The sequence below is a fragment of the Perca fluviatilis genome, chromosome 13 (genome assembly GCF_010015445.1).
Source record: "Perca fluviatilis chromosome 13, GENO_Pfluv_1.0, whole genome shotgun sequence".
Lineage (NCBI taxonomy): Eukaryota > Metazoa > Chordata > Actinopteri > Perciformes > Percidae > Perca > Perca fluviatilis.
The window spans coordinates 20,913,388-20,936,907 of record NC_053124.1 but is presented as its reverse complement, the minus strand read 5'-3'; the positions used below and the strand labels follow the sequence as shown (position 1 = coordinate 20,936,907).

Below are 23,520 nucleotides of genomic sequence, written 5' to 3'. Positions count from 1 at the left end.
TTTAAACTATAATACTACATCTAGCAACATATATGTAGATATTATCACAGTATGCATTTCTTTATTTTAATAGGCTTAAATTGACTTAACAGCGCCACCTGCTGTTGTGGAGTGCAAATTACAGGACATTTGTTAGAAAATTTACCTGCATTTGTGTGTGGATCTGAGGGCATTTGTGTGTGGATCAGCAAGGCGGAAAATTAGTGCCAAAAGTCACGTGACAGTTTTTCGTACTTATAGAATTTGTTTTGTACTTGTAGAATTTTTTTTTGTACTTGAAGGATTTTTTCCCCCCCATACTTGTAGAATTTGTTTTGTACTTGAAGGATTTTTTTTCTGTACTTGAAGGATTTTCTTTTGTACTTGAAAGATTTTAGTTTGTACTTGCAGGATATTTTTTGTCATTGAAGAAATAAGTTTCTTTGTATGTGTAAAACATACTGTATTTGTTTGATAGGTAGGTTTCTTATTTGCAGAACAAATGCATTAGTTTGTGAATGATTTTTTGTATTTACAAATCACACTGAGTTTGTTTGTGAATCGTTGGGTGTGTGTGTGTGTGTGTGTGTGTGTGTGTGTGTGTGTGTGTGTGTGTGTGTGTGTGTGTGTGTGTGTGTGTGTGTGTGTGTGTGTGTGTGTGGTTTTGGCATGATTCTAACTCCATACTCAAAGCACCGAAAACCAAAAGTAGGACGTCTTTCCTCAGTCACTTGGAGTAATTCACAGATGTTTTTAAAAGGCAGAACATAGTTTCCATTTGTTTTTATTGAAGGTAGTTTGTGATAACAAAAGTCTGTCTCAAACCCTTAAACCACAAACACAACTGATGCCACAGAGGGTTACGCAGGAAATGTTATTGAATCCCTCATGTTGTAGACATTTTTATTTTGATCCTCTTCAGTCATATTGACCTATTTTCTCCTCTCCTTGTTGTGCCACAGTCTTTGGTGTGGAGCCTGACTTGACCCGTGAGGGTGGAAGCATCCCCGTCACCCTGACCTTCCAGGAGGCCACAGGACGTAACGTCATGCTGCTCCCTGTTGGATCCTCTGATGATGGAGCTCACTCCCAGAATGAAAAGCTCAACAGGTCGGTCACAGTGCTTCACTTATATGATTTTAATTAAGCCAAGGCAGCTTTATTTGTATAGCACATTTCAGCAACAAGGCAATTCAACGTGCTTTACATAAAACATTAAAGAGCAGTTAAAATGAAGGCTAAGGGAAAGATTGTCATAAGGCTGAGTACTGTCTGTCACGTCCACATTTAGTTTTACGGTATGTTGAATTTAGTGATAGTTTAAGTACCAATTTAAGTTCTTCCACCCAAACGTTACAATTAAAATGAGATGCAATAACTTTAATCTTTTATGAATGATCTTCACAACTTACCATTCTGTTGCAGCTTGTAATGAAGGCAACTATTTCAACAAGCTCATCACTGTTTTATCTTTCCATTTTCAGAACCAACTACATTCAAGGGATCAAGATGCTCGCTGCATACTTCCATGAGGTTTCCCAGCTGGAATAAAGTCTCATGAGTTGTAAAGATGTTATCTATTCATTGCACTTCATCACTTATCTACTTAAAATGACCTACAATGTCACTGGATTTAATGAATAATGTTAGTTTATTTTCTGTTAGTCTGCTTATTGTGTCTAGTGAAGAGTGATTTAAATGGGTATTAATTGTTCAAGACCTCAGTGACAAATGTATTGCTTAGTACAAGTACAACCAGTCCGGTACAAAACTAAACCCCAGTTACTATGAAGAGCTGTAAGCTCTACTCATTTTTCTGCACAGGCCAAAGCTAGTTGGGGAAAAAAACATGTATTATAATTTACAAAACAAAATACACATTTTGGTTCCTGCAATGGACATTCGACACATGAGAGTGCTGGACAGTAAGAGACTATCTATGGGTTTAAGGGTTTTGGCAACCGGATTCATTCTCAAACTGCATGGTGTAAAAAGATCATATGGTGATTGATTTAATTTCTAATGTTTTGACACATTGACATAACCGTTACAGAACAATAACCTGGGAAAAGGTATTTTTTAGATCAAAGATCAAAATGTAAAAAAGTGTGTCACTTTACACAGTACAAATACTGGCATAAAAATATACTTAAACTACCAAAAGTAAAAGTACCCATTTCAGAACAATGTACATTACATTATTGGATTATAATTATTGTGTAAGCATCAGCAGCTGATAAAGGTGGGGCTAATTTCAACTACTCTATATACTCTGTCTGAAGAGTAGATTATGAATTTCTCCCTGGCTAATAGCACATCATCATTTGTTTATTAGATTTTGTATTATTAATCTAAATCTGCAAAGTACCTAAAGTTATCAAATAAAGGTAGTGGAGTAAAAAGTACATTTCCCTCTGAAATGTACTGCAGTAGAAGTATAAAGTAGCAGAAAAGGCAAATACTTAACGGAAAAGATTATTTTAACTGTGGGAATTATGAGTGGAAAGACAAGTTAATAGGCTCGTTCGAGATGAACTGCGCCTCGCCTGTAAAGTAGACGAGAGCAGGCGGCAGCAGCCGGGGGCGGTGACAAAAGTCCGCTCTCAAGTCGGACAGATTTCCAGCTGATTCCAGCAGCCTTCAGACTGAACAGGAAGTGACACAAACACTGTGGTCCGTTCGGGTCCGATTCCGGTTTAATAAAATGTTATCAGACCCATATATCTGCTCCTACACAGTCTCCAGTTGATTTTATTATGACAGAGTAGCTGTCAAAATGCTCTACATGTGATCTGTTGCTGATTTTAATGAACAACAGACTGTAGATGACCCGTAATCTGAACAGATTTAGTCTCTCTGACTTCTAAACATAACTATCAGCCCCACAACATGTGTTCTGTAAGGAATAAGCCTTTAAATCAGACAAATAGCTGTTAAAATCCCTCCGATTCCAAATCAATAAAAAGTTTATATAAAACGTCATCATGGTGAGTCGATTCTGAACCAATCAGCTGTTCGATCAGCTGAGAGGCCGGCGTTTCCCAGCATGCACTGGGTCCACCTGCGTCCGCCTGGCTCTTGCAGTCGGTGAAAAGCAACTGCGCTACCTGCAGGCTCGTTCAAGATGAGCCAGATCTGCGCAGATCTGCGCAGAATCGATCACCGGCGATCGCCGCCCGTTGCATGCCGGTTAGATTTGTGTCCGACTTGATCCCGACTTGCTCTGACGTCATGCACACGTGGGCAACGATAATCTCACGAGACCAAGGCGGCCGCAGTTCTGAGACGCAAGGCTCGTTCAAGATGAAGTGCGCCTCGCCTGTAAAGTAGACGAGAGCAGGCGGCAGCAGCAGGGGGCGGTGACAAAAGTCCGCTCTCAAATCGGACAGTTTTCCAGCTGATTCCAGCAGCTGACAGCAGCCTTCAGGCTCAACAGGAAGTGACACAAACACTGTGGTCCGAATTCCGATTTAATAAAATGTTATCAGACCCATATATCAGCTCCTACACAGTCTCCAGTTGATTTTATTATGACAGAGTAGCTGTCAGAATGCTCTACATGTGATCTGTTGCTGATTTTAATTAACAACAGACTGTAGATGATCCGTAACCTGAACAGATTTAGTCTCTCTGACTTCTAAACGTAACTATCAGCCACACAACAGGTGTTCTGTACAGAATAAGCCTTTAAATCAGACAAATAGCAGTTAAATCCCTCCGATTCAAAATCAATGAAAAGTTTATATAAAACGTCGTCATGTTGAGTCGATTCTGAACCAATCAGCTGTTCGATCAGCTGAGAGACCGGCTTTTCCCAGCATGCCCTGGGTCCGCCTGCGTCCGCCTGGCTCTTGCAGTTGGTGAAAAGCAACTGCGCTACCTGCAGGCTCGTTCGAGATGAACTGCGCCTCGCCTGTAAAGTAGACGAGAGCAGGCGGCAGCAGCCGGGGGCGGTGACAAAAGTCCGCTCTCAAGTCGGACAGTTTTCCAGCTGACTCCAGCAGCCTTCAGGCTGAACAGGAAGTGACAGAAACACGGTGGTCCGATTCCGATTTAATAAAATGTTATCAGACCCCTATATCAGCTCCTACACAGTCTCCAGTTGTTTTTATTATGACAAAGTAGCTGTCAAAATTCTCTACATGCGATCTGTTGCTGATTTTAATAAACAACAGACTGTAGATGATCCGTAATCTGAACAGATTTAGTCTCTCTGACTTTTAAACACAACTATCAGCCACACAACATGTGTTCTGTACAGAATAAGCTTCTAAATCAGACAAATCACAGTTAAAATCCCTCCGATTGAAAATCAATAAAAAGTTTATATAAAACGTCATCATGTTGAGTCGATTCTGAACCAATCAGCTGTTTGATCAGCTGAGAGACCGGCGTTTCCCAGCATGCCCTGGGTCCACCTGCGTCCGCCTGGCTCTTGCAGTTGGTGAAAAGCAACTGCGCTACCTGCGTCTCAGAACTGCGGCCGCCTTGGTCTCGTGAGATTATCGTTGCCCACGTGTGCATGACGTCAGAGCAAGTCGGGATCAAGTCGGACACAAATCTAACCGGCATGCATTGGGCGCCGATCGCCGTGATCGATTCTGCGCAGATCTGGCTCATCTCGAACGAGCCTAGTGACTTTTCTCCATTTCTCTAGTCTCTGTCCTTTTAAGAGGCGGCGGAAGTGTACGGATCCTAGAGGAAGTGGAGCTTGACAGGCTCAATCATGTCTATGGGCTCAACCCCCCTCGTGTTTACGGATGTGTTAGAAATTCAAGAGATTCACAATTATTACATAGAGTACTTTTTTATTACTTTCATATTCATGTTCTTACGCTTATAAAGTTGTTTCACCTTGATTAAAAACACGAAAGCTACCGGTATGTTTTGTGAGACTGGAGGATACGAGAAGGAACCTGGCAACACAAGCTGTCATTTCTCCGGCGCGGGAAAATCGTAAACAACACACAGCGGAAGAAAGCCCTTTAATACAATTTTCCAACATGATAGTTAGCTAGCTAGCTATGTCCTACACATGTAACCCTTTGTCTGTTTGAGTCGCTATAACTTTTATTATAGACGAAGAAGAAGCTAAAGTAACTCACGGTTACTAAAAATCAAGGGTTTCGCTGCTAAATCCTGAAAAACGCCAGCAATAATGTCGCGATAATAACGTTAAGTTAGCTAGCTAGCTAACGTTATCGTGTTGCTGTAACGGAAGCTGTCGCCCGACAGGCGTTATGCTCTAACGTTAAATGATGTAAGTTATGCAATACATTAAAGTTAGATCATTCTGACAGGTAACGTTAAGACGTATCGGCCCTGTAGTTGGCGTTAGCATGGATCGATACAACGATGTGAAACTTCAGCTGAAAAGCTGGGAGCAGGGGTTCTTCAAAGACCACCAGAGGAAACCAAACAAGGTAGCTAATTTAAACGCTACTTAAACATAGCCTAGAGTTAACAGGGAGCAAAATAATGTGAACCCATTGCTTTGGTTCACAATAACGATATTTTGCATGGTTATGCATGGCCTATGTTTTTTTTTTATTTATTTTTTTATTGTTGTGGTTTCGTTATTGTTCTGTTGGTCCCAGGACATGCCATGGCTGCTACAGTTTCCCTTTTTTCTACAATAGTTAACCATTAAAATGGTCTTACATTTTCAGGAGGACATTGATCAAGCTCCAGAGGAGACCAGGAGTGAGTATGATCCATAACTTGCAACACAGATAAATAAAAGTATATCTAGTCCATCTCCAGCATAGATTATCTGTTTAGAGACAGAAGCATGTTACATTATGTATCTTTATTCTAGAGCTGTATAAAGAGTACCGCAGTTTGAAACAAGCAAAAGAAAACAGCAACAGTGATGCAGCCAGCGGTCATGCTGAACAGCCCAGATCTACAGCTGAGGTCATAACAGTCCAGAAGGTACTAAAGAAAGTGTGTTTGTGACTGTGTTTTCTTTGTAGAGAAACCCCCATAGACAAGTAAGACAATTTATTGCCTATGCACGTGTCTATCTGCTTTGATTGATCTTTGTAGGACGGGGACTGTTGGGGTGCCCATCTAAACCGCAGTTCACAGCCGGCATCTTCTCCCAGACTGACATCCGAGGAAAAAGAGAGTCTTAAGGCCTCTGCTCAATACTATGGTCTAAAGCTTAAAAACAACCTGGTGACACTCAGTAAGGTGAGGCACTTTGGAAAAACCTGACCACACCACATTATAGGAAGAGAGAGAATGTACACTTAAACGTTTGGCCTTCCTCATTGTGCTACAATTAAGTGACATACTGGTCACATTGACAATTATATATTTGGTTTATTTTTATATTCCAGGAAAGACCTGTCTCACTGAGGAAATCGGTCCTTCCCGGTCGATTGCCTCTAAACTCCTTGAAAGATCGACAAACTGGACAGACAAACAGCCCTGTTGCGTCCACTGTCAAAACCACTTTCACTGACCCTGAATCCATCCCTTACACACCAAGGTGATAGTTGATTATTTTATTCGACACACATTTTTCAATGTTTTTGATTTTCGGCAACCATTTTCTAAAACTCAGATACTTTCTTTGTTTCGATGTGTTTTATAGTGCTGTTGTTACATCTTTAACAGCCGCTACTGTGACTAAACCTTTGGCAATTTGGAAATGGATGTACCCAATGTTGTGTTTATTATGTCCTCCAATGTCTTTCAATCATTTTTTAATGACTTTTGCAGCGCACCTATAATGCATCCCATATTTACTTGAATTTCAACACTGCCAATAGTTGTGGTGCTGCCATCTTATGTTTCCAAGCCAGATAGCCATTAAAAAACATTTGTTCGAATAGAATGACAAGTAATGGACCTCAAATGTTTTGTGTGAGCTTTATCTGTAATTCTGTCCTTGTTTACAGAAGATTTAAGACTTTCCTGGGATCCCTGGCTTCAAAGACACCTCAGAAAGTGGAGCCTGAAGAGCCGTTTGAATCATTTGAACCTGTCAGAGAGTCTTGTGAAGAGCCTGCAAGTGCTGCCAGTAATAGTAGTAGTACTAGTAAAGTTATTAGTTCAGAAAATCTAAATGTCTCAAGTGTAGCTCCCTCTCCAGCCAGATCTTCTGCCTTGTTGTCATCATTATCTTCTCCATGTAGAGTAGGAACTTCAAGAGGAGATGTAGGAGCCACAGGAAAGTTAAATGAAAGTATAGGAGCTTCAGGAGACAGAAAACAACATGTTGAAACTTTAGTAACCCCACATAAGGGTATTAGTGATGCAGATGTTGGAACTTTGATTAGCTTGAGAGGAAGCCCTCGGGTTCTTGGAGGTTTCAGAGGAGGAATGGGAAGTAGAGGCATTGGAGTAAGGGCTTCTCCTGCCAGCAGACTGAGTTTTGTCGACAGGAACTGGCTAGAGAGGTGTCAGGTGTTTGGAGAGATGGGGGCTGAGGTGAAGCCTGGAGCAGGCAACCAGGAGATAAATCTGGAGAAAGAGGTAGGAAGAGAAACGGAAGGGAAAATACAAGGAGATGAAAAAGTTGAAAAAGAAGAAATAGATGCAGAGGGAGAAAGCAGAGAGGCAATAGTCTTGGGAAGCGATACAGTGCTTAAGAGCATTACAAGTGACAAAACAGTCATTGATAGTGCACCGAAACCTTCTCTACAACACACTGGAAAAAGCAGAGGAGGAGGGAACGAAAAAGCGAAAAGGAAGGAAGGTGAGGAGATGGAAAGAGGACTGTCGCCACCTTTAACGCCAGAAGACGGCACAGAGACCAGTCACAAATCCAAAGGTACAAAGAAGAAAGGGAGGAAAAGGCAGAGAGTGGAAGAGAATGTGCAGGGAGAGACAACAGAGGAGGGAGGAGTGAAGAAGAGACGTAGGAATGGCAAAAAGAAAGAGGAGAGCTCTGATGTAAACCCCAGCCCAGCTCAAGTAGGAAGGAAGAAAAGGAGAACCAAGAAAAAGGGAGATGAAGATGCAGAGGCAGAAGAAGAGAAAGAAACCAAGGAACCCAAAAAGGTAAGTCAGTTAATTTGTATTCATCACCACATACTGCATACTGTTCAAATTAGTTAAACATAGAATTATTTCTGTCAAGGTCCCTCAGGAGAACTTGTTTGGTGAAATAGATGAGGAATTGGAAGCCAAGAGAATGTATCACAGCCAGCCTGTCAGAGCCAGGTAAGACGATACACATCCTACTGTGTTGAAACATTTCTATTTGTATTCTGTGTACAAACACGTCTTTATTTGTACAGAGGCATGAAAGCCACAGAGGGTAACTTTGTGAAGATAAATCTGAAGAAGAAATCTCATGTCAAAGGATACGCACTCAGAGGTGCTGGTCTACGCAAACAGGTATGTTTTGTGTAAGTGGCACTGATGTGTCTGGGACTGATCGCTAGTGTTTAGAGAAGTTGTCTTATAATCAAATATTAAAGGTAAAACTGAACTCAGCGCTCACTCCGTGAATGATGTACTGGACAAGTGTTAAAAATCTAAATTATAAAACACACTTGTTTTAAATTAGTCAAATAAATCAGCTGTGTGTATTGCTTTTAGAAAAGAAGGCAATAAGCATACACAACCCGTCTTCTGAGGAATGGCTGGTATTTGTGTGCCTTTTTTCAAAGAAATCTAAACCATACATCAGTTTTACATGACTTATCACAATGTTATCGGAGTCCTAAATCTACTGTGTGTTTCAGATGTACATGCAGAAGTTCCAGCTGAAAGGCGAGCGGTTTGGTGGAGCCGGAGGATTTTTTGGCAGAGGAAGGAGGGGAGGATTCAGAGGGGGGCTCAGTCGCCAGGGTGACACCTGCTACAAGTGTGGAGGGACCGGACACTGGGCCATGGACTGCAAGGGACGAGGTAATACAAAGTGACGCATATTCACAAATAAATGATTGTTTAATTTACTTGTTTGACAAAAAACTAATACTTTTTCTTTTTATTGCTGAGAATTCTGTGAGCAGTTGTTCATCTCCTCAATGAATGTAATCACTTTTTGGTGTCAACTAAACCATACTGATTACGTTATCAGATCATTAAATGCATTGCACGTAGCTGGCTGACCAGCTGTAGTATGAGCTACAGTCCTGTGACTACTTTTTGAAAGGACAGCCTATTTGCCTGAACATATCAGGACCATGCGATAGATTCAGCTGTTTTACAAAAGACTGTAAATATCACCTCTGCGCTAGTGATATTATTGAGCAACTCTGTTTTGCAGCCCCTCCCCCTCCTGTTCCTGAGGACCAGCCTGCTGAGGAAGAGCTGTTTGAACTGCCCACCCTGGAGGAGGTTGCCAGGGCAACAGGCACACTGCAACCTCAGCCACTGGGTATGCCTGTTGTTGAACTTTTCTGTTACTGAGCATGCTGCTTTCCACCTTTTTCTGTGACAGTGTTAGTTCTAAATATTGGGAGTTTTTTCTCCACTGCATGAATGTAGGTTTTCAGGTTTGTCTGTTTGTTAAATAAATATGTGTCCAGCCCCCCCAAAAATTTGTGACAATATTTAATGCAACTTAAATCAACACACACACACACACACACACACACACACACACACACACACACACACACACACACACACACACACACACACACACACACACGCAAGCAATGCAACTTTGCAAATCAGATCTTAATATTATTTGTATCAGTGTGTATTTAAATCCAGATGTGTTTGTGTGTTCCAGTGGCACCTCTCAGTATCACAGAGGAGCAGCCGAACCAAGATAAGGAGGCGGACAGTAACCATAAAGATGAGGTGTTGCTGAATGTAATCCGTCCTGACTATGAGCGCCCTGCTCCTCCACCACCAGTGGAACCACTTTATCATCTCACAGACGATGGGAAAGTCCAGGGTAAACACTCACTGTGTTCCTTATAATAAAGAACAACAGGATGAAAAAAAGACACAGGACATTTGCTCATGTTTTCTTTGTGGGAATATTTGTCTGTTTAGAAACACCTGCTGAGGTGTACGCAGCTCTGAAAGACATCGGCTACCAGTCATTTAGACCAGGACAAGAGGAAGCCATCATGAGAATCCTGTCAGGTATGCACAGTACACACTTATAAGAAGGCGCACACACCTATAATCTCTGTATTCATGTTTGTCTCTCTTTCCCCCACTTTTTCCTGCAGGTCTCTCTACCCTCGTAGTGTTGTCAACAGGGATGGGTAAATCATTGTGCTATCAGCTCCCAGCCTTCCTGTACGCTAAGCGATCAAAAAGCATCACTTTGGTCATTTCACCTCTAGTGTCACTAATGGACGATCAGGTAAACACACAACACACACACACACACACACACACACACACACACACAGTGATAATTAATACATTTTGTCATACATGTCTTGTGTGTTTGTGTGTGTATAGCTGTCTGGCCTACCAGCCAATCTGAAGGCAGCATGTATCCACTCCAACATGACAATGAAACAGAGAGAAGCTGCCATAGAAAAGGTAACAGACACAAGACTTCAGAGTTTGAGGAACACTACAGTTGTAGGTTTTAAACTCCAACATCTTTCTGTGTGTCTCAAAGATTAAAATAAATGCCACATTTCAAATCCAGAATCAAAAGCCATTCCCTTTTTCTGTAAACCGTACAGATGTATTTTGATAGCACAATAATGTAGTTTAAACTGATTGTGATTCTCAGTAATGTAGTTTAAAACAAAGAGTAATCTTGAATCATATATTCAGCACATAATGTGCAATCTCCTTTCTCTGTTCCTCCAGGTGAAGTCAGGCGAGGTGTGTGTGTTGCTCCTCTCTCCAGAGGCTCTGGTCGGTGGAGGTGGTTCAGGGTCAGGGTGTCTGCCCTCCGCTCAGGAGCTCCCTCCTGTGGCCTTCGCCTGTATAGATGAAGCTCATTGTGTCTCAGAGTGGTCACACAACTTTAGACCCTGCTACCTGAGACTCTGTAAGGTGGGTTAATGATGGTGTTTGTGTCGGTTCCTGCACTGCATTTTCCATCTGTCAGGAAAAACAAGCTTTAAACATTAGATGAGAATGTACAGAATTTTATTGTGCTTAATAATTAACATTTTGATATGAATACTACTGTTGTTTGAAGGTCAGCAAATAAGCCAACAATAGCACAGTTAAAACCACCTGCTTCAACACAAAGCTGCTCATTTTATAGCATATTGATAAATTTGGATCTTAAATCAAGGATAGTTTTCATAGCAATGGTGTTTCTCCTGATGGCTACAATCTTAAGCATCAGTGTTGGTCTATCTGCAGCCAGTCACACATAAACATCCCTGTATGAACTAATAATTGCCGCAACAGTCACAAAAGACTGTGTTGTATGTGTGTTTGTAGGTACTACGGGAGCGGTTGGGAGTGCAGTGCTTGCTGGGACTCACAGCTACGGCCACACTGTCCACTGCTCTGGACATTGCGCGACATCTGGACATCACTGATGAAGACGGCATCGCAGTTCGATCTGCAGCAGTACCTCCTAACCTGCATCTGTCCGTGTCCATGGATAGAGAAAAAGATCAGGTGTGATGAGTAGCATGTTTGTCTGTGTCCCTGAGCAATGCAACGCAAAGTTGAAATGATGCTGGGTCTAAATGTTCCTTGACATTTTCAGAGGGCCTGAATTTGTCATCCATGTCAGATGCCGTCTACCTCCTTGTGTCGAGCTAGAAAAAATTGTTCTCTTAATATTTCTCTCCGTCTCTCCCGTCTTTATCAATTAAGGCTTTAGTGTCCTTGTTGAAAGGTGATCGTTTTGGTTGTCTGGACTCCGTCATCGTCTACTGCACCAGAAGAGAGGAGACAACTCGTGTGGCGGCGCTGCTCCGGACCTGCCTGCAGGGGGTGCTGGTGAAAGAAAACAAGCACACCAACAGCAGCAGACGGATACATGACAACCCCGTAGGACAGAAAAAGAAAGCGCTGGGTGAGAGAGAGAGAGAGAGAGAGAGAGAGAGAGAGAGAGAGAGAGAGAGAGAGAGAGAGAGAGAGAGAGAGAGAGAGAGAGAGAGAGAGAGAGAGAGAGAGAGAGAGAGAGAGAGAGAGAGAGAGAGAGAGAGAGAGAGAGAGAGAGAGAATCCCTTAAAAAACATTTACTTTATTTGATTTTACTTGTCTCTCTTTGACCTAATCACTCTGTCTATTGTTTTTCTTACTACCCTGTGTTTTCTACTTTTAGCACGGAAGAAGATTCGTAAACCGCTGAAATGGCAGGCGGAGTCGTACCATGCAGGCTTGTCAGCGTCTGAGCGCCGTCGTGTCCAGAACAACTTCATGTGCGGGGAGCTCAGAATCGTGGTGGCCACTGTGGCTTTTGGCATGGGCCTCGATAAATCTGACGTCCGCGGGATCATACACTACAACATGCCTAAGGTGGTCTAATTTATCTAAAGCAAAAGCTCCTCAAACTTTGTAATCACATTAAAACCTTTAGATGTAATCTGCAGCCGTATTAGGTTTGATAACATTTTTGTGAACATAAAGCATAGGTAAATAAAAAAAAACAATGTTACCACATTTGTTGTTCTGGAGCTTTCGATCATATCACATAATTTTCCTCAGCAGGAGGTCTTCGCCAAGTTGTCATGGTGTGGTGGATTTTCGAATTTCGATTAAAAACCATTAAATCAACGATGAAGATTCGAAACGCCTGTTTTCTACCTGTTTAAAAACAACAACAGCCAAATCAACCCAAACTGCTAAAACTAGGGCCCAAATCTTATGTTTATCTCTTCCCTTTCTGGTCACTGTGTTTCCAGAGCTTTGAGAGCTACGTTCAGGAGATTGGGAGGGCAGGAAGAGATGGAGACCCAGCGCACTGTCACCTCTTTCTGGACCCTGAGGTAAGACTGTAGTAGGGCTGGGCAATATTTCAATATTATATAGATATTGTGATATGAGACTAGATATCGTCTTAGATTTTGAAGAATTATAATATCGTTACATGGTAAGTTTAGTCTTTTCTTGGTTTCAAAGGCTGCATTACAGTAAAGTGTCATTTTCTGAATTCACCAGACTGTTCTAGCTGTTCTATTATTTGCCTTTAACCACTTAGTCATTATATCCACATTACTGATGATTATTTATCTAAAATCTCATTGTGTAAATATTTTGTGAAAGCACCAATTGTCAACCTTACAATATCGTTGCAATATCGATATCGAGGTGTTTGTTCAAAAATATCGTGATATTTGATTTTCTCCATATCGCCCAGCACTAGACTGTAGCTGTCTGTGTGGCTCTCTGCTGGTCTTCTTGGTGCTGTCCCTTACACAGTATATTTGAAGTATAAATATATTTTTTGTGTGTCTGTAGGGTGCCGACCTCCATGAGCTGCGTCGCCACATCTATGCCGACACAGTGGACTACTACACAGTAAAAAAACTGGTCCAGAAAGTTTTTCCTCCATGCAAATGTAAACAGATACACCACAGACAACAGGAACTTGTAAAGGTAACTCTACAACTCTAAGTCTGTCTGTCTGTCTGTCTGTCTGACACAAACATTCCACTGAGTATAAACTGTCTGTGTGTAAAGGACATTGAGGATTCGGAGCTTCTGGAAATGATGGATGTGTGTGATCAGGAGAACCTAAACCCTCCCACTCAGCAGGACATAGTACATACAGACACACCAGTAACCGCACAGGTAATAAAAAAAATAAATAGGTCTTTCATATCTCAACCAAATATCTCTTTAATTTTTCTTCACTCTTTCACCTGATAAAAGACAGTTTAAATTAAAGCAAATAAGTTAGCTGGAAAACTGTTTATAAATTGTGTGTTTTTAGTGAGGACACGTTTCACAAAGTTATCTGTATATAAAACCAAGTGAATGATGTGACCTTGTTTTCACTGCAAGGAGTCGTCCCATCCCGATGCAGCGGAGCTACCCCTCCATGAAGGTAGAGATGAAGAAAAGGAAGAGGAGGAGAGGAAAGAGGAGCAGACAGTCGAGTACGAGGAAGCTGACGGTTCGATAAAGCACAGGAACGTGGAGGCGAAAGGAGCCGGTGATTGGCTAATGGACCAGGAAGAGGAGCGCAGTCAATGGCCCAGAGAGCGAGTGTGTCACACGCATGAAAGAGCGATTCCCATCCAAGAAACTGTGGAGGCTCTGGACATCACAGAGGAAGGTAAGTGTTTATGAGTCAATCAAAACAAAAATAGATGTTGAAGACCAATAGATATGTAAGTGGCAGGACAGGTAAACATACAGTATTAGGCCCAGTCAAGTTTCATGAAGTAGTCACATGCCAGGCTTCAATGTACAATTAGAATACAGTAAAATGTGGTGGCTATAATGTTCCAAATGCATATAAAACAGTAATAGTAGGAGAAACAAAACATTTTTTTTTTTTTTGTGTGTGTTTTTTGTATTTCAGGTGTAGAAACGCTGCTCTGCTATCTGGAGCTGCATCCTCAGCGCTTTGTCGAACTTCTCCACCCCACGCTGTCTGTGTGTAAAGCCAGCTGCTATGGCGGACCAAGACAGCTGCAGAAAATCATTAAACTGTATGGAATGTTTGTCATTCTTTAGGCTACTCCAGCACAAGACACTGAAAAATATATAGTCTGTACTGTGTGTGCATGAATATGTGTTTGTTTATATAAAGATATGAATGTTGTCATTAGATATTTGAATTTATTTTTGCCCCACAGTTGCCCTCCGATTGCTGTGGTGTTGGCCAGAAAGCGGATGGCGGGCGAGCGGGTGGAGACGTGTGATCAGCTGGAGTTTGATGTCGTCGAGGTTGCGGACACTATGGGATGGCAGCTTCCTCTTGTGAAGAGAGGACTCAGACAGCTGCAGTGGAGCAGTGGTATGTGTGAGCACTAATTTAAAGTCATGCATAGTTTGGAGCAGCCCTTACTCTTTTACTGACATTTCTTACCAATACATCTTTGTGTTAAATGTGGGTTTGGGTTTGTCAGGGTCTATAAGTTTCTATTGTCTTTTTTCTTCTTCTTTCCCTGATGTTGCTTCAGTAGTCTTCAGATATATTTTTTTATCACTCTGGGGTAGATTTTGGTTTGCAGAATTCCAAAACCTCAAGCAAGTATCCACACAGACACTAAAGCAAAACACATAGCAGGAAAAAGATGTCACTGTTATTAGTGAATTAAATCAAGTCTGACGTAAAAGTGCACACGGTGCAAACGGTGAAGAATTGTACAGTTGTAAGTGAACTGGTTTTACTCAAACTGTCTACCTCTTACCGCCTTCCTGTGTTTGGGAAAACATTACCATTTAAACTTACACTGCCACTAAAAAGTTAACAAATCCAAATGTATGAATGGAGACACTCAACAATTAATCACAAATATTTGTGTTTCAGTTGGCGGACGTAGCGGTGTCCACATTGAATTCTCCTCCTTGTCTTTCTACTTCCGTTCCTTTGGTGACCTTAGCGACGAGGAGATGGACAGAGTTTGTCAGTTCCTCCACAATCGAGTGCAGAACCAAGAGAGAACGCAGCTCTACCAGCTGACCGCCTGCTTCAAGGCCTTCAAAAGGTACACACAGTAAAGCGGTTTCTTTTTTTTTTTTTTTTTTTACCCTCAAGGTAAATGTATCATAAAAACCTACTTATATTTCCACAGCCTTGAAATGTTTTTCTTTTTAGACTGCCAAAAGATAAATTGTTATCCTCCTTTCTCCTCGAATTATTTGCCTGTGTTGTTCCCAGATGGTTGCTGCTGAACACATCAACAACTACCCGAAGTTAATGACAATAAAATCAGAATTTGTAATTCACTTATGATTTTGTATAAACCAAGTCCATCTGTCACTTCATTCATGATTCATTAATGGGTGAGATTGTTGGTGAATTAGTGGTTTGCTAATGGATAATAGTTTATAAAGGTTGCTATGAAACTATGTAAATCACGACTAACTTATCCCAATATAAAAGCTTTCACACCTTTGACACGTTAAACTTTTTAGAATGCCAACCGAGACAGTAGAGTCCTGCCAAATGTTTGTGTGTGTAACTTTGCGTGTGACTCTGTGTGTGCGTTGTGTTGCAGTGTTGCGTTCCAGAGTGCATCGTCCTGTCTCGAAGATTTGGATGAGAGTCGCAGCCTGAAGCTAAAAGACCTTCTCTCGGAGTACTTCGACAAGAGGCGAGACCGAAGCCACATGCTCGCACCAGTGGACATCGAGGAGCTTGACAAATATAAGGTACACACAGGATGATTATTGGCTGAATTTGTGTCTTGAATGTTCTGGATATTATAGCTTACTTGTGTTTATGTGTGTGTTTGCAGTTGTTAGACTGGGAGAATCAGATTAGAGCGGACATCAGAAGTTTTCTTTCCAACCGAAGTGATGAGAAGTTCTCTGGGAGAGCTGTTGCTAGAATCTTGCACGGCATAGGTGAGAGCACACAAACGCATAGATCTGATGATGCTCTTACAAAATATACAAGTATGTAAGTTAGGAGATCACAGATGCCACTATGGAGGTTTAACTTGACCTTACAGGTTAACGGAGAGTGGAGAATTTTGATTTTTTCTTTTTTTCAACAAGCATATAAACCATGTAGCTTTATTCTAATGAAATGAGTTCACCATGACCAAAAGGACTATTAACCTCTAGAGGGTGTTATAGGATCGGTGAAAACATTGTGAGCTTACAGTTTACTTTTAATCATGCCAGGGAGAGAAACGCACCACCTTTAGCATTCTCTCTCATACAGGCAGATTCATTTATTTCTCTACACTAAATAAATCCCCTGCTCTTTTTCAAACTCTTAACTCCCCTCTATACATGGCGTTTAACTATGATGTTGTCTTCTCGAAAGTGCTCTTATCTTACGCAGGCGTGGTCACATCTTCACAAACCTTTATCGCAGCGATCCAGAAAACCTGTTACTAGGGCTGGGCATCGTTCAAAATCTTTCGATCCGGTGCCAATTTCTATAACTCAGTTTCGACGCCAGTTCCTAACAATACTTTTTTCGATACGATAAGTTTTAGAATCCATTTCAACCTCAACAAAACTACATTAAACGCAAAGCTTTTATTTTCCACCTTAATTGTGAATCAGAAAAGTTATTAAAATTACAAAAATTCTGGTAAAACTGCTCACTCAGAGTAACATTATTAAAAGTGCCTTGCCTTGCAGGCTCAGCCTGTCAGGCAGTCATCAGGGCAGAGAAACCACTGTTATGCCTGCTTGTCTAAGAGTAATGTCAACAGCACAGCGACCGCTTTCGGTTCACCATTAATATCATATCGCAGTAAACGTGAAGTTTTGAAAAACTGTAACCACACATGAAACCACTTTATCAGCATCGCTGTGACTCACTGTGACTTCAACAAAACTATAGACAGTTTACTGTGTGTGTGTGTGTGTGTGTGTGTGTGTGTGTGTGTGTGTGTGTGTGTGTGTGTGTGTGTGTGTGTGTGTGTGTGTGTGTGTGTGTGTGTGTGTGTGTGTGTGTGTGTGTGTGTGTGTGTGTGTGTGTGTGTGTGTGTGTGTGTGTGTGTGTGTGTGTGGGCGCTCCGCTCTGTGTCAATATGCAGAGAGGACAGATAAGCTTGCGCCTAAACGCTTTTTGGAACAGAAATTTGGCACCGAAAGATAAATAATTTTTCGATACTCGTATCGGTACCCAGCCCTACCTGTTACGTACTCCAGCTTTGTAGTCATTATTTCAAAAGACTTTTCTCTTCCTACTCTTTATTTGTCTCAGGTAAGAAAACAGTGCCTTGACCGTTTTAGATTTTTGCAAATTACAATAGGTGTGAAGTTACCCCTGTAGACAAAGTGAGTCAGCCTGCTGTTTGTGTAAAAAAAAAAAATTCTAACCCCAAACAACAATGGAATAAATGCAGGACTATGTTGTATTTTCATAAATATATTTTATATATATATATATATATATATATATATATATATATATATATATATATATTAATATATATATATATAATATATATATATATATATATATATATATATATATATATATATATCAATAAAACCAAATATTTTGCCAAAAGTTTCTATAATCTGAGCCTGGTGTAAAGTGCAGTTCTCAGCTGTGGATCAACGTTATGTTCTTCATTTAAAGACTTTCATACTGTATACCCAATCTCTGTTTCAGCCAGTCCTTGTTATCCTGCTCAAACCTACGGCAGGGACAGACGCTACTGGAGGAAGTACATCCAGTTTGACTTCAACCAGCTCATCAAACTGGCCACTCAGGAGATCATTCGCTTCAAGTGAGCGACCAAATGTGCACGCACGTGCACGTACACAGCTCTGCACACATGCACTTACCCGCTCGCTCATACGCTTGAAGTTATTTTTGTTTGTTATATCACTGTTATTCCATCATGTTGAATTGTTTAATATGTGTAGTTTTCTACAATGTATAGTTTTCTACATATAGTATACATACACTTTTTTGACTTTGTAGATTGTAATTTAAAAATAAAGCTTTTCTGTTTTTCTAGCTTGGTCTTGCATTGACATTATTTATTTAAAATAACTCAGGAATATCTCCTCTGTTGCACAGATGAATAGCTCTTATCGACTTTTAGTAGGTTTGATTAGTACATGGAATCAAATTTCAGAGAAAATACAAGTCCTGACCCAGAGATGAACTGGATGAGGAATGGGATTTCTCTTACTATTGTACTGTAGCGATGCCACTGTTGACTCAAGAAACTTTAAACATATGATAAGAATGTAAATTATTAACTGGAATATATTGTAGCCCCTGTTTGAAAACTTTTTTCAAATTTTCTGAGTTAGTGTGTTGGATTTTCCTTGATTTCTCTTACCTTTTGTTTAATGGTAACCTCAGCAGACGTGAACCTTGTGAAATGTAAACATTCAGACAACGGGGTTTAATTGTGTCTTGTTACTGTAAAGAGCAGCAGGGGAATAAGGAGCTTCTTCTTACTTGCCTGTGTTTTAGCAGTGGACTCTGGCTTTTGCATATCTGCTTCGACTCTGACATGTCATAAAATGTGAAGAAATTTGCCTAATGTCCGTAATATTCATTACTCACTCACTTTTATTATTTGCATCTGTGCTTTCCTACTGAAACATATCAACGAGTCTTCTTAAGTGACACAGAGGGGAAACTCTTTATTTTATTAGAAAATTCTGTCATTGGAAAAGAAGAAGAAGCGTCTACATCCTTGCTAGCAGCTTTGGGAGGCAGTACTTTAAGCTAAATGCTTACACATGCAAACATTAGTTTAAAGTGTTGGTTTCACAGTATCTGTGAGTACGAACCCGAATGGAATGCCATTAGTTTTGCAGATTTGGTCCTAAATGAAAGCATTGGATTGGTTAAATGTCTGTATAAAATGTTATCTCACTCCAACAGTTGAGATATTTCAGTCTGGGCCAAAGTGGTGGACTGACAGGCCGACATTACCATCTGTAGAGCGATGACACCAGCATGGCTAAACTAAGAGACATTAAACGGTCTTTTGTTGGCAGGATACAGTGATGTATGACTTAAACTCAACCATGTCATTGACATTGAAATTGTTCCAAGAAAATCCAAGAAGAACCTCATTCAGTTGCAGACATCTAAACCAAGAATATAACCAGTATAACCACAGTCCTGACTCACATTACTCCCTCCCTACATGCTGTTACTCAGCTGAGCATTCAAACACGGACAGTAACTGTTGTAACAGTCATTCACTGAAATACTCCCTTTTGATGCAGCTTTCTTTGTCTTAGCACCATAAACGTCTTTATGAAGTTGTAAAACTACCTATCCAGCTATCCAGAGTTAAATCCTATAATCCAACTATGCAAGTCTGTATTTCTCTTCCCTTATCGTTCTTCATTGTCTGTAAAATCTGCTGGTGTCTGTACTGTAAAAGATGTATAATGCATATAATGACTGAAGCTCAGACATCTAGTTTTAGAGGTAATTATCAAGTGTTTTATTGGGAGAATAAGTAACTTGACTCCAGGGGCTCATAAAACCTCTGAAAATGTACTGTAGACGTTTAAAATTATGGATTGCTTTTTTTGGAAAGCTGACTTCAGGAAAATCCATTTTCCTCTGTGACATGCTGTAATCTATTTATTTTTTTTATAGCACATGCTTAAAGGATCAGTACACAACCCAAATGCCATTAAATTGATAATTTTGTCTGAGAGTAAGTTAGACTGGTTATGCTTGTGACACATATAGCATACTGTACATGTAATGTCTGTGTGCCATGTTGTCCGTGGACTCTGTCCCTAATGAAGACATTCATGTAACCTGCAAATCGAGGAGATTAGACGAGACTTATAAAGATAAAATCCAGTTCCAACTGCACCTCTCCCTTCATTCACAAAGATTACAAATTCAACAGGTGTGTCTTCAGGCCTCAATGCAGAATCTGTTATCATCACATATAAACAAATGGATAAACCCACGGCTAAAAAAGAGTTTGATTCCCAAATTGATTGACCGGTCTCAAAGAACTGTCACCTGCCTTGGAGACGCTGGCCTAACTAACCTCTCCTCCTCTGAGCCGCTGGCAACAAAAGTCAGTACACCCCTATGTTAAATTCCCATAGAGGCAGGCAAATTTTTTTTTTTAAAGGCCAGTTATTTCATGGATCCAGGATACTATGCATCCTGATAAAGTTCCCTTGGCCTTTGGAATTAAAATAGCCCCACATCATCACATACCCTTCACCATACCTAGAGATTGGCATGGTTTTATGTCAGTTAGCCTAATAGCTGGTTTGATATGCATTGAGAGATGATTTTATGGAAAGTACCCCATGCCAATCTCTAGGTATGGTGAAGGGTATGTCATGTCCAACTGTAATGTCTGTAATGTCCAACTGTAATGTCTGTAATGTCTAACTGTAATGTCTGCAATGTCTAACTGTAATGTCCAACTGTAATGTCTGATAGGTTGGTTACCCTTTTGTTAGTGGGAGCAAGGACAACTCCAGGGGCCTCATGTATAAAAGATTGCGCAGCTTTCATACCAGAAGATGGCGTACGGCCAAAACTTGAAAAGTACCTACGCACAGAAATATTCACGTATATTCATGTATAAAACCGGGCGTAGGCCTACGCCAGGTCCTGCGCACCTTTCCTTTATACATCACAATCGACGTGAAATTGAGCACACATGAACGAGCCACCCATAAATTAATATGGAAATTAGCCTAATATAAATGCGCTCCCGACGTCATTATTTGTCCAATCACAACGGGTTATCCCGCTGCAGACGGGAAAAAAACGTCACCGACCAACCCGGTCTCACTCGAAAGGTTGAGGTGCTGATTGCGGAGGTGGAGGCGAGAAAGAAATGTTCTGTTTGGAGGTTTGTCATCTCGGATAAGCAATAAAAGAAAATGCCCAGAGGGGCAAATGGTGACAGAAAGAAAAAAAGAAGTCTATATCGAAGTGCAAATCAAAAGAATAGTGGCAGCGCCACACTAGTTACAGAACAACATGCATCTCAGTCAGTCCAAATTACGCACAATAAGCAGTTTGAACTCACTGATGTAATGCCATTTCTTTTCTAAGTGTTAGTAGGCTCAGTGAAACTGAGTACAGCGCGGCTCAGAGGAGGAGAGGTTAGTTAGGCCAGCGTCTCCACGGCAGGTGACAGTGCGCACAGATCCGCTGCGCCACACATGGATGGAATTATGAAATAGTAAATATGGACTACAGTAACAAATATGTGCAGAATTAAGACAGTCAAGACGGCCCAGTGTTTGGTGGACCGGGTACACCTTGTTCGCTTAATAGCCTACAAAGCATCCACGGAATCAATTACACATCACATGAGTTTGTCCCCCCCCACAGCGTTTGTTCCTGGGGAGATGGGTCCGTGCGTCCCGCCCATGGTGCGCCATGGATGTCTGAGCCTCAGCAACTAAAGACTCACAGACACTATTGCATTTTCCGTGCCGATCTTTTTGTTGCCAGTATGAAATTTCATCTATGGGAAATACAGAGGATGACTGAAAGTATTTTCTAAGTGGATTTATCATTTATTTCCCGTCCTCATGTTCAGGCCCGGATTGGCTAATCGGGAGCACCGGGAGAATTCCCGGTGGGCCGGTCTGGTTGTTTTGGTTTGGTTGTTCAGGTATGGCACTGGGTTGAAATCATAGTTGAATATTATGGATGCTGTCCCTATGCTGCCTGCACTCGTAGCCCACTTTTTGTATTTACAGTATTTATTTTTTCTTGCAGCCCACCGTTCTCTTCATTCATGCAGCCGCACTCGCAGAGTGCAGCCTGGTGAATGATGACCTATTTATGTTCGGAGTCCTCCGACGGCAGCACCTTGCTAAAAAAAAATTTGCCACCGCGAGCAAAAAAAAGCTGTTTTAAACGGGTAGTAGAAAGCGCAAAACGGCACTGAAAAGGCGTCAATTTTAAAAAAAAAAAAAAAAAAAAAAACACAAACAATTTTTTTTTTTTATAATAAAAAAAAAAAAAAAAAAAAAAAAAAAAAAAAAAAAAAAAAATAAAAAAAAAAAAAAAAAAACAAAAAAAAAAATTAATAAAAAAAAAAAAAAATAATTCTTCCTCCCCAAAAAAAACCACAGTAGGCCTACTAGTCCAGTTTGCTGCTAACAGTGACAATGAAGAGCCAGTAAGGTTACCAAGCAGCTATGTTATATGAGCCCAGAACTCCAGTTTGGGCAGGTAGGGTTGATCATTGACTGAGTATTATAAGAATTAATAAGAGTGTGGTGTTGACCTGCTCTATATGAAAAATGCCCTGGGATAATTAATGATGCCAGATAATTTGGCACTACCATAATGACACTGACTTGACTTGATCAGAAAGCTTTGTAAAAAGGAGAGATTTGTGCTGAGAATTATGACAATTTATAAAATGTGATTTAGTGTCAGAAGCAGAGCCAGTAGTGTGCATTAGGGATAGCTGCTGTCAGTGTGGATGGCACATCTACTGTAAGCTGTTGTATCACAGTGTGTGAACAAGCAAACATGATCAGATTAGCTACAATATAATCACTTTTTATGCCCAAATATTACTTGTGACCCATTATGAAAGTTGTATGAAATATTCAAAGGAAAAAATAGATGTCATTAGAAAGTGCAATACAATGTATCTTGTTCTTTATTTAATCTGTGATTACTTATTTGCACAGAAACAGATTCTGATATTGTTCAACATCATTGGGTTGTTGTTAAGATGTTAACTTTTCTAATAAATCTACATTGTGAAGCAACTTGGAAATAGTGATATTTTACAAAATACACCGAATTACAAGGATGTAGAGAACAGGGCGCTATTGCAAACTTATATACTAAGGTTTTGATTACATTTTTTTAATATAGTCATTCGTGAAGTAAAGTGGGCCGGTCTAAGGCATGAAAATCCAGGGCTGAAAATGAGTCCCAATCCGGCCCTGCTCATGTTTAACAGAGATTAAGTAGCCTGCGAATTAAACAGTTGATAGTGTGAACGATGTGAAACATTTTCCACATAATATGATCAAACATTTATGGAATATCAGCGGATATAATTATGTTTTTTCATAGACAACGTCACAAACGTATGCCAG

At 40.7% G+C, this 23,520-nt stretch overlaps 2 protein-coding genes across 5 annotated transcripts in view; both read left to right on the top strand.

The window, feature by feature from the left end:
* LOC120571532 (cytosolic non-specific dipeptidase-like) overlaps positions 1 to 1,543 on the top strand; it is a 10,947-nt gene extending 9,404 nt beyond the window's left edge. For both annotated transcript variants that reach the window (XM_039820529.1, XM_039820528.1), the window contains exons 11-12: positions 942 to 1,089; positions 1,464 to 1,543. In XM_039820529.1, coding sequence (XP_039676463.1) covers positions 942 to 1,089; positions 1,464 to 1,530 — 215 coding nt within the window. In that variant the 3' untranslated portion in view covers positions 1,531 to 1,543. The remainder of the gene's footprint in view (positions 1 to 941; positions 1,090 to 1,463) is intronic.
* A 3,008-nt stretch (positions 1,544 to 4,551) lies between these two features.
* On the top strand, positions 4,552 to 18,442 carry recql4 (RecQ helicase-like 4). Of its 3 annotated transcripts, none has more exons than XM_039820526.1 (28): positions 4,553 to 5,402; positions 5,649 to 5,682; positions 5,798 to 5,913; positions 6,028 to 6,174; positions 6,324 to 6,475; positions 6,891 to 7,992; positions 8,072 to 8,154; positions 8,232 to 8,331; positions 8,682 to 8,847; positions 9,209 to 9,319; positions 9,680 to 9,847; positions 9,949 to 10,041; positions 10,131 to 10,267; positions 10,369 to 10,452; positions 10,732 to 10,920; positions 11,320 to 11,502; positions 11,704 to 11,905; positions 12,158 to 12,351; positions 12,738 to 12,821; positions 13,294 to 13,431; positions 13,516 to 13,626; positions 13,840 to 14,113; positions 14,363 to 14,492; positions 14,640 to 14,800; positions 15,317 to 15,494; positions 16,008 to 16,161; positions 16,248 to 16,356; positions 18,092 to 18,442. In XM_039820526.1, exons 1-28 carry the CDS (start codon positions 5,319 to 5,321, stop codon positions 18,211 to 18,213), a joined length of 4,806 nt encoding a protein of 1,601 aa, XP_039676460.1. In that variant the 5' UTR covers positions 4,553 to 5,318; the 3' UTR covers positions 18,214 to 18,442. The 3 variants fall into 3 exon arrangements, with proteins under 3 accessions (XP_039676461.1, XP_039676460.1, XP_039676459.1); XM_039820525.1 differs by having other exon boundaries at positions 6,888 to 7,992; XM_039820527.1 differs by lacking the exons at positions 16,248 to 16,356; positions 18,092 to 18,442 and having other exon boundaries at positions 4,552 to 5,402; positions 6,888 to 7,992; positions 15,390 to 15,494; positions 16,008 to 16,144.
* The last annotated feature ends 5,078 nt before the right edge of the window (positions 18,443 to 23,520 follow it).

What these genes read in the sequence shown, in the direction of transcription:
- recql4 (XM_039820525.1), top strand. Translation starts at nt 5,319, where the DNA reads ATGGATCGATACAACGATGTGAAACTTCAGCTGAAAAGCTGGGAGCAG. An exon ending in AGACGATGGGAAAGTCCAGG is followed by an intron (nt 9,848 to 9,948) that starts GTAAACACTCAC and finishes TTGTCTGTTTAG; the next exon opens with AAACACCTGCTGAGGTGTAC. An exon ending in TGGATAGAGAAAAAGATCAG is followed by an intron (nt 11,503 to 11,703) that starts GTGTGATGAGTA and finishes TTATCAATTAAG; the next exon opens with GCTTTAGTGTCCTTGTTGAA.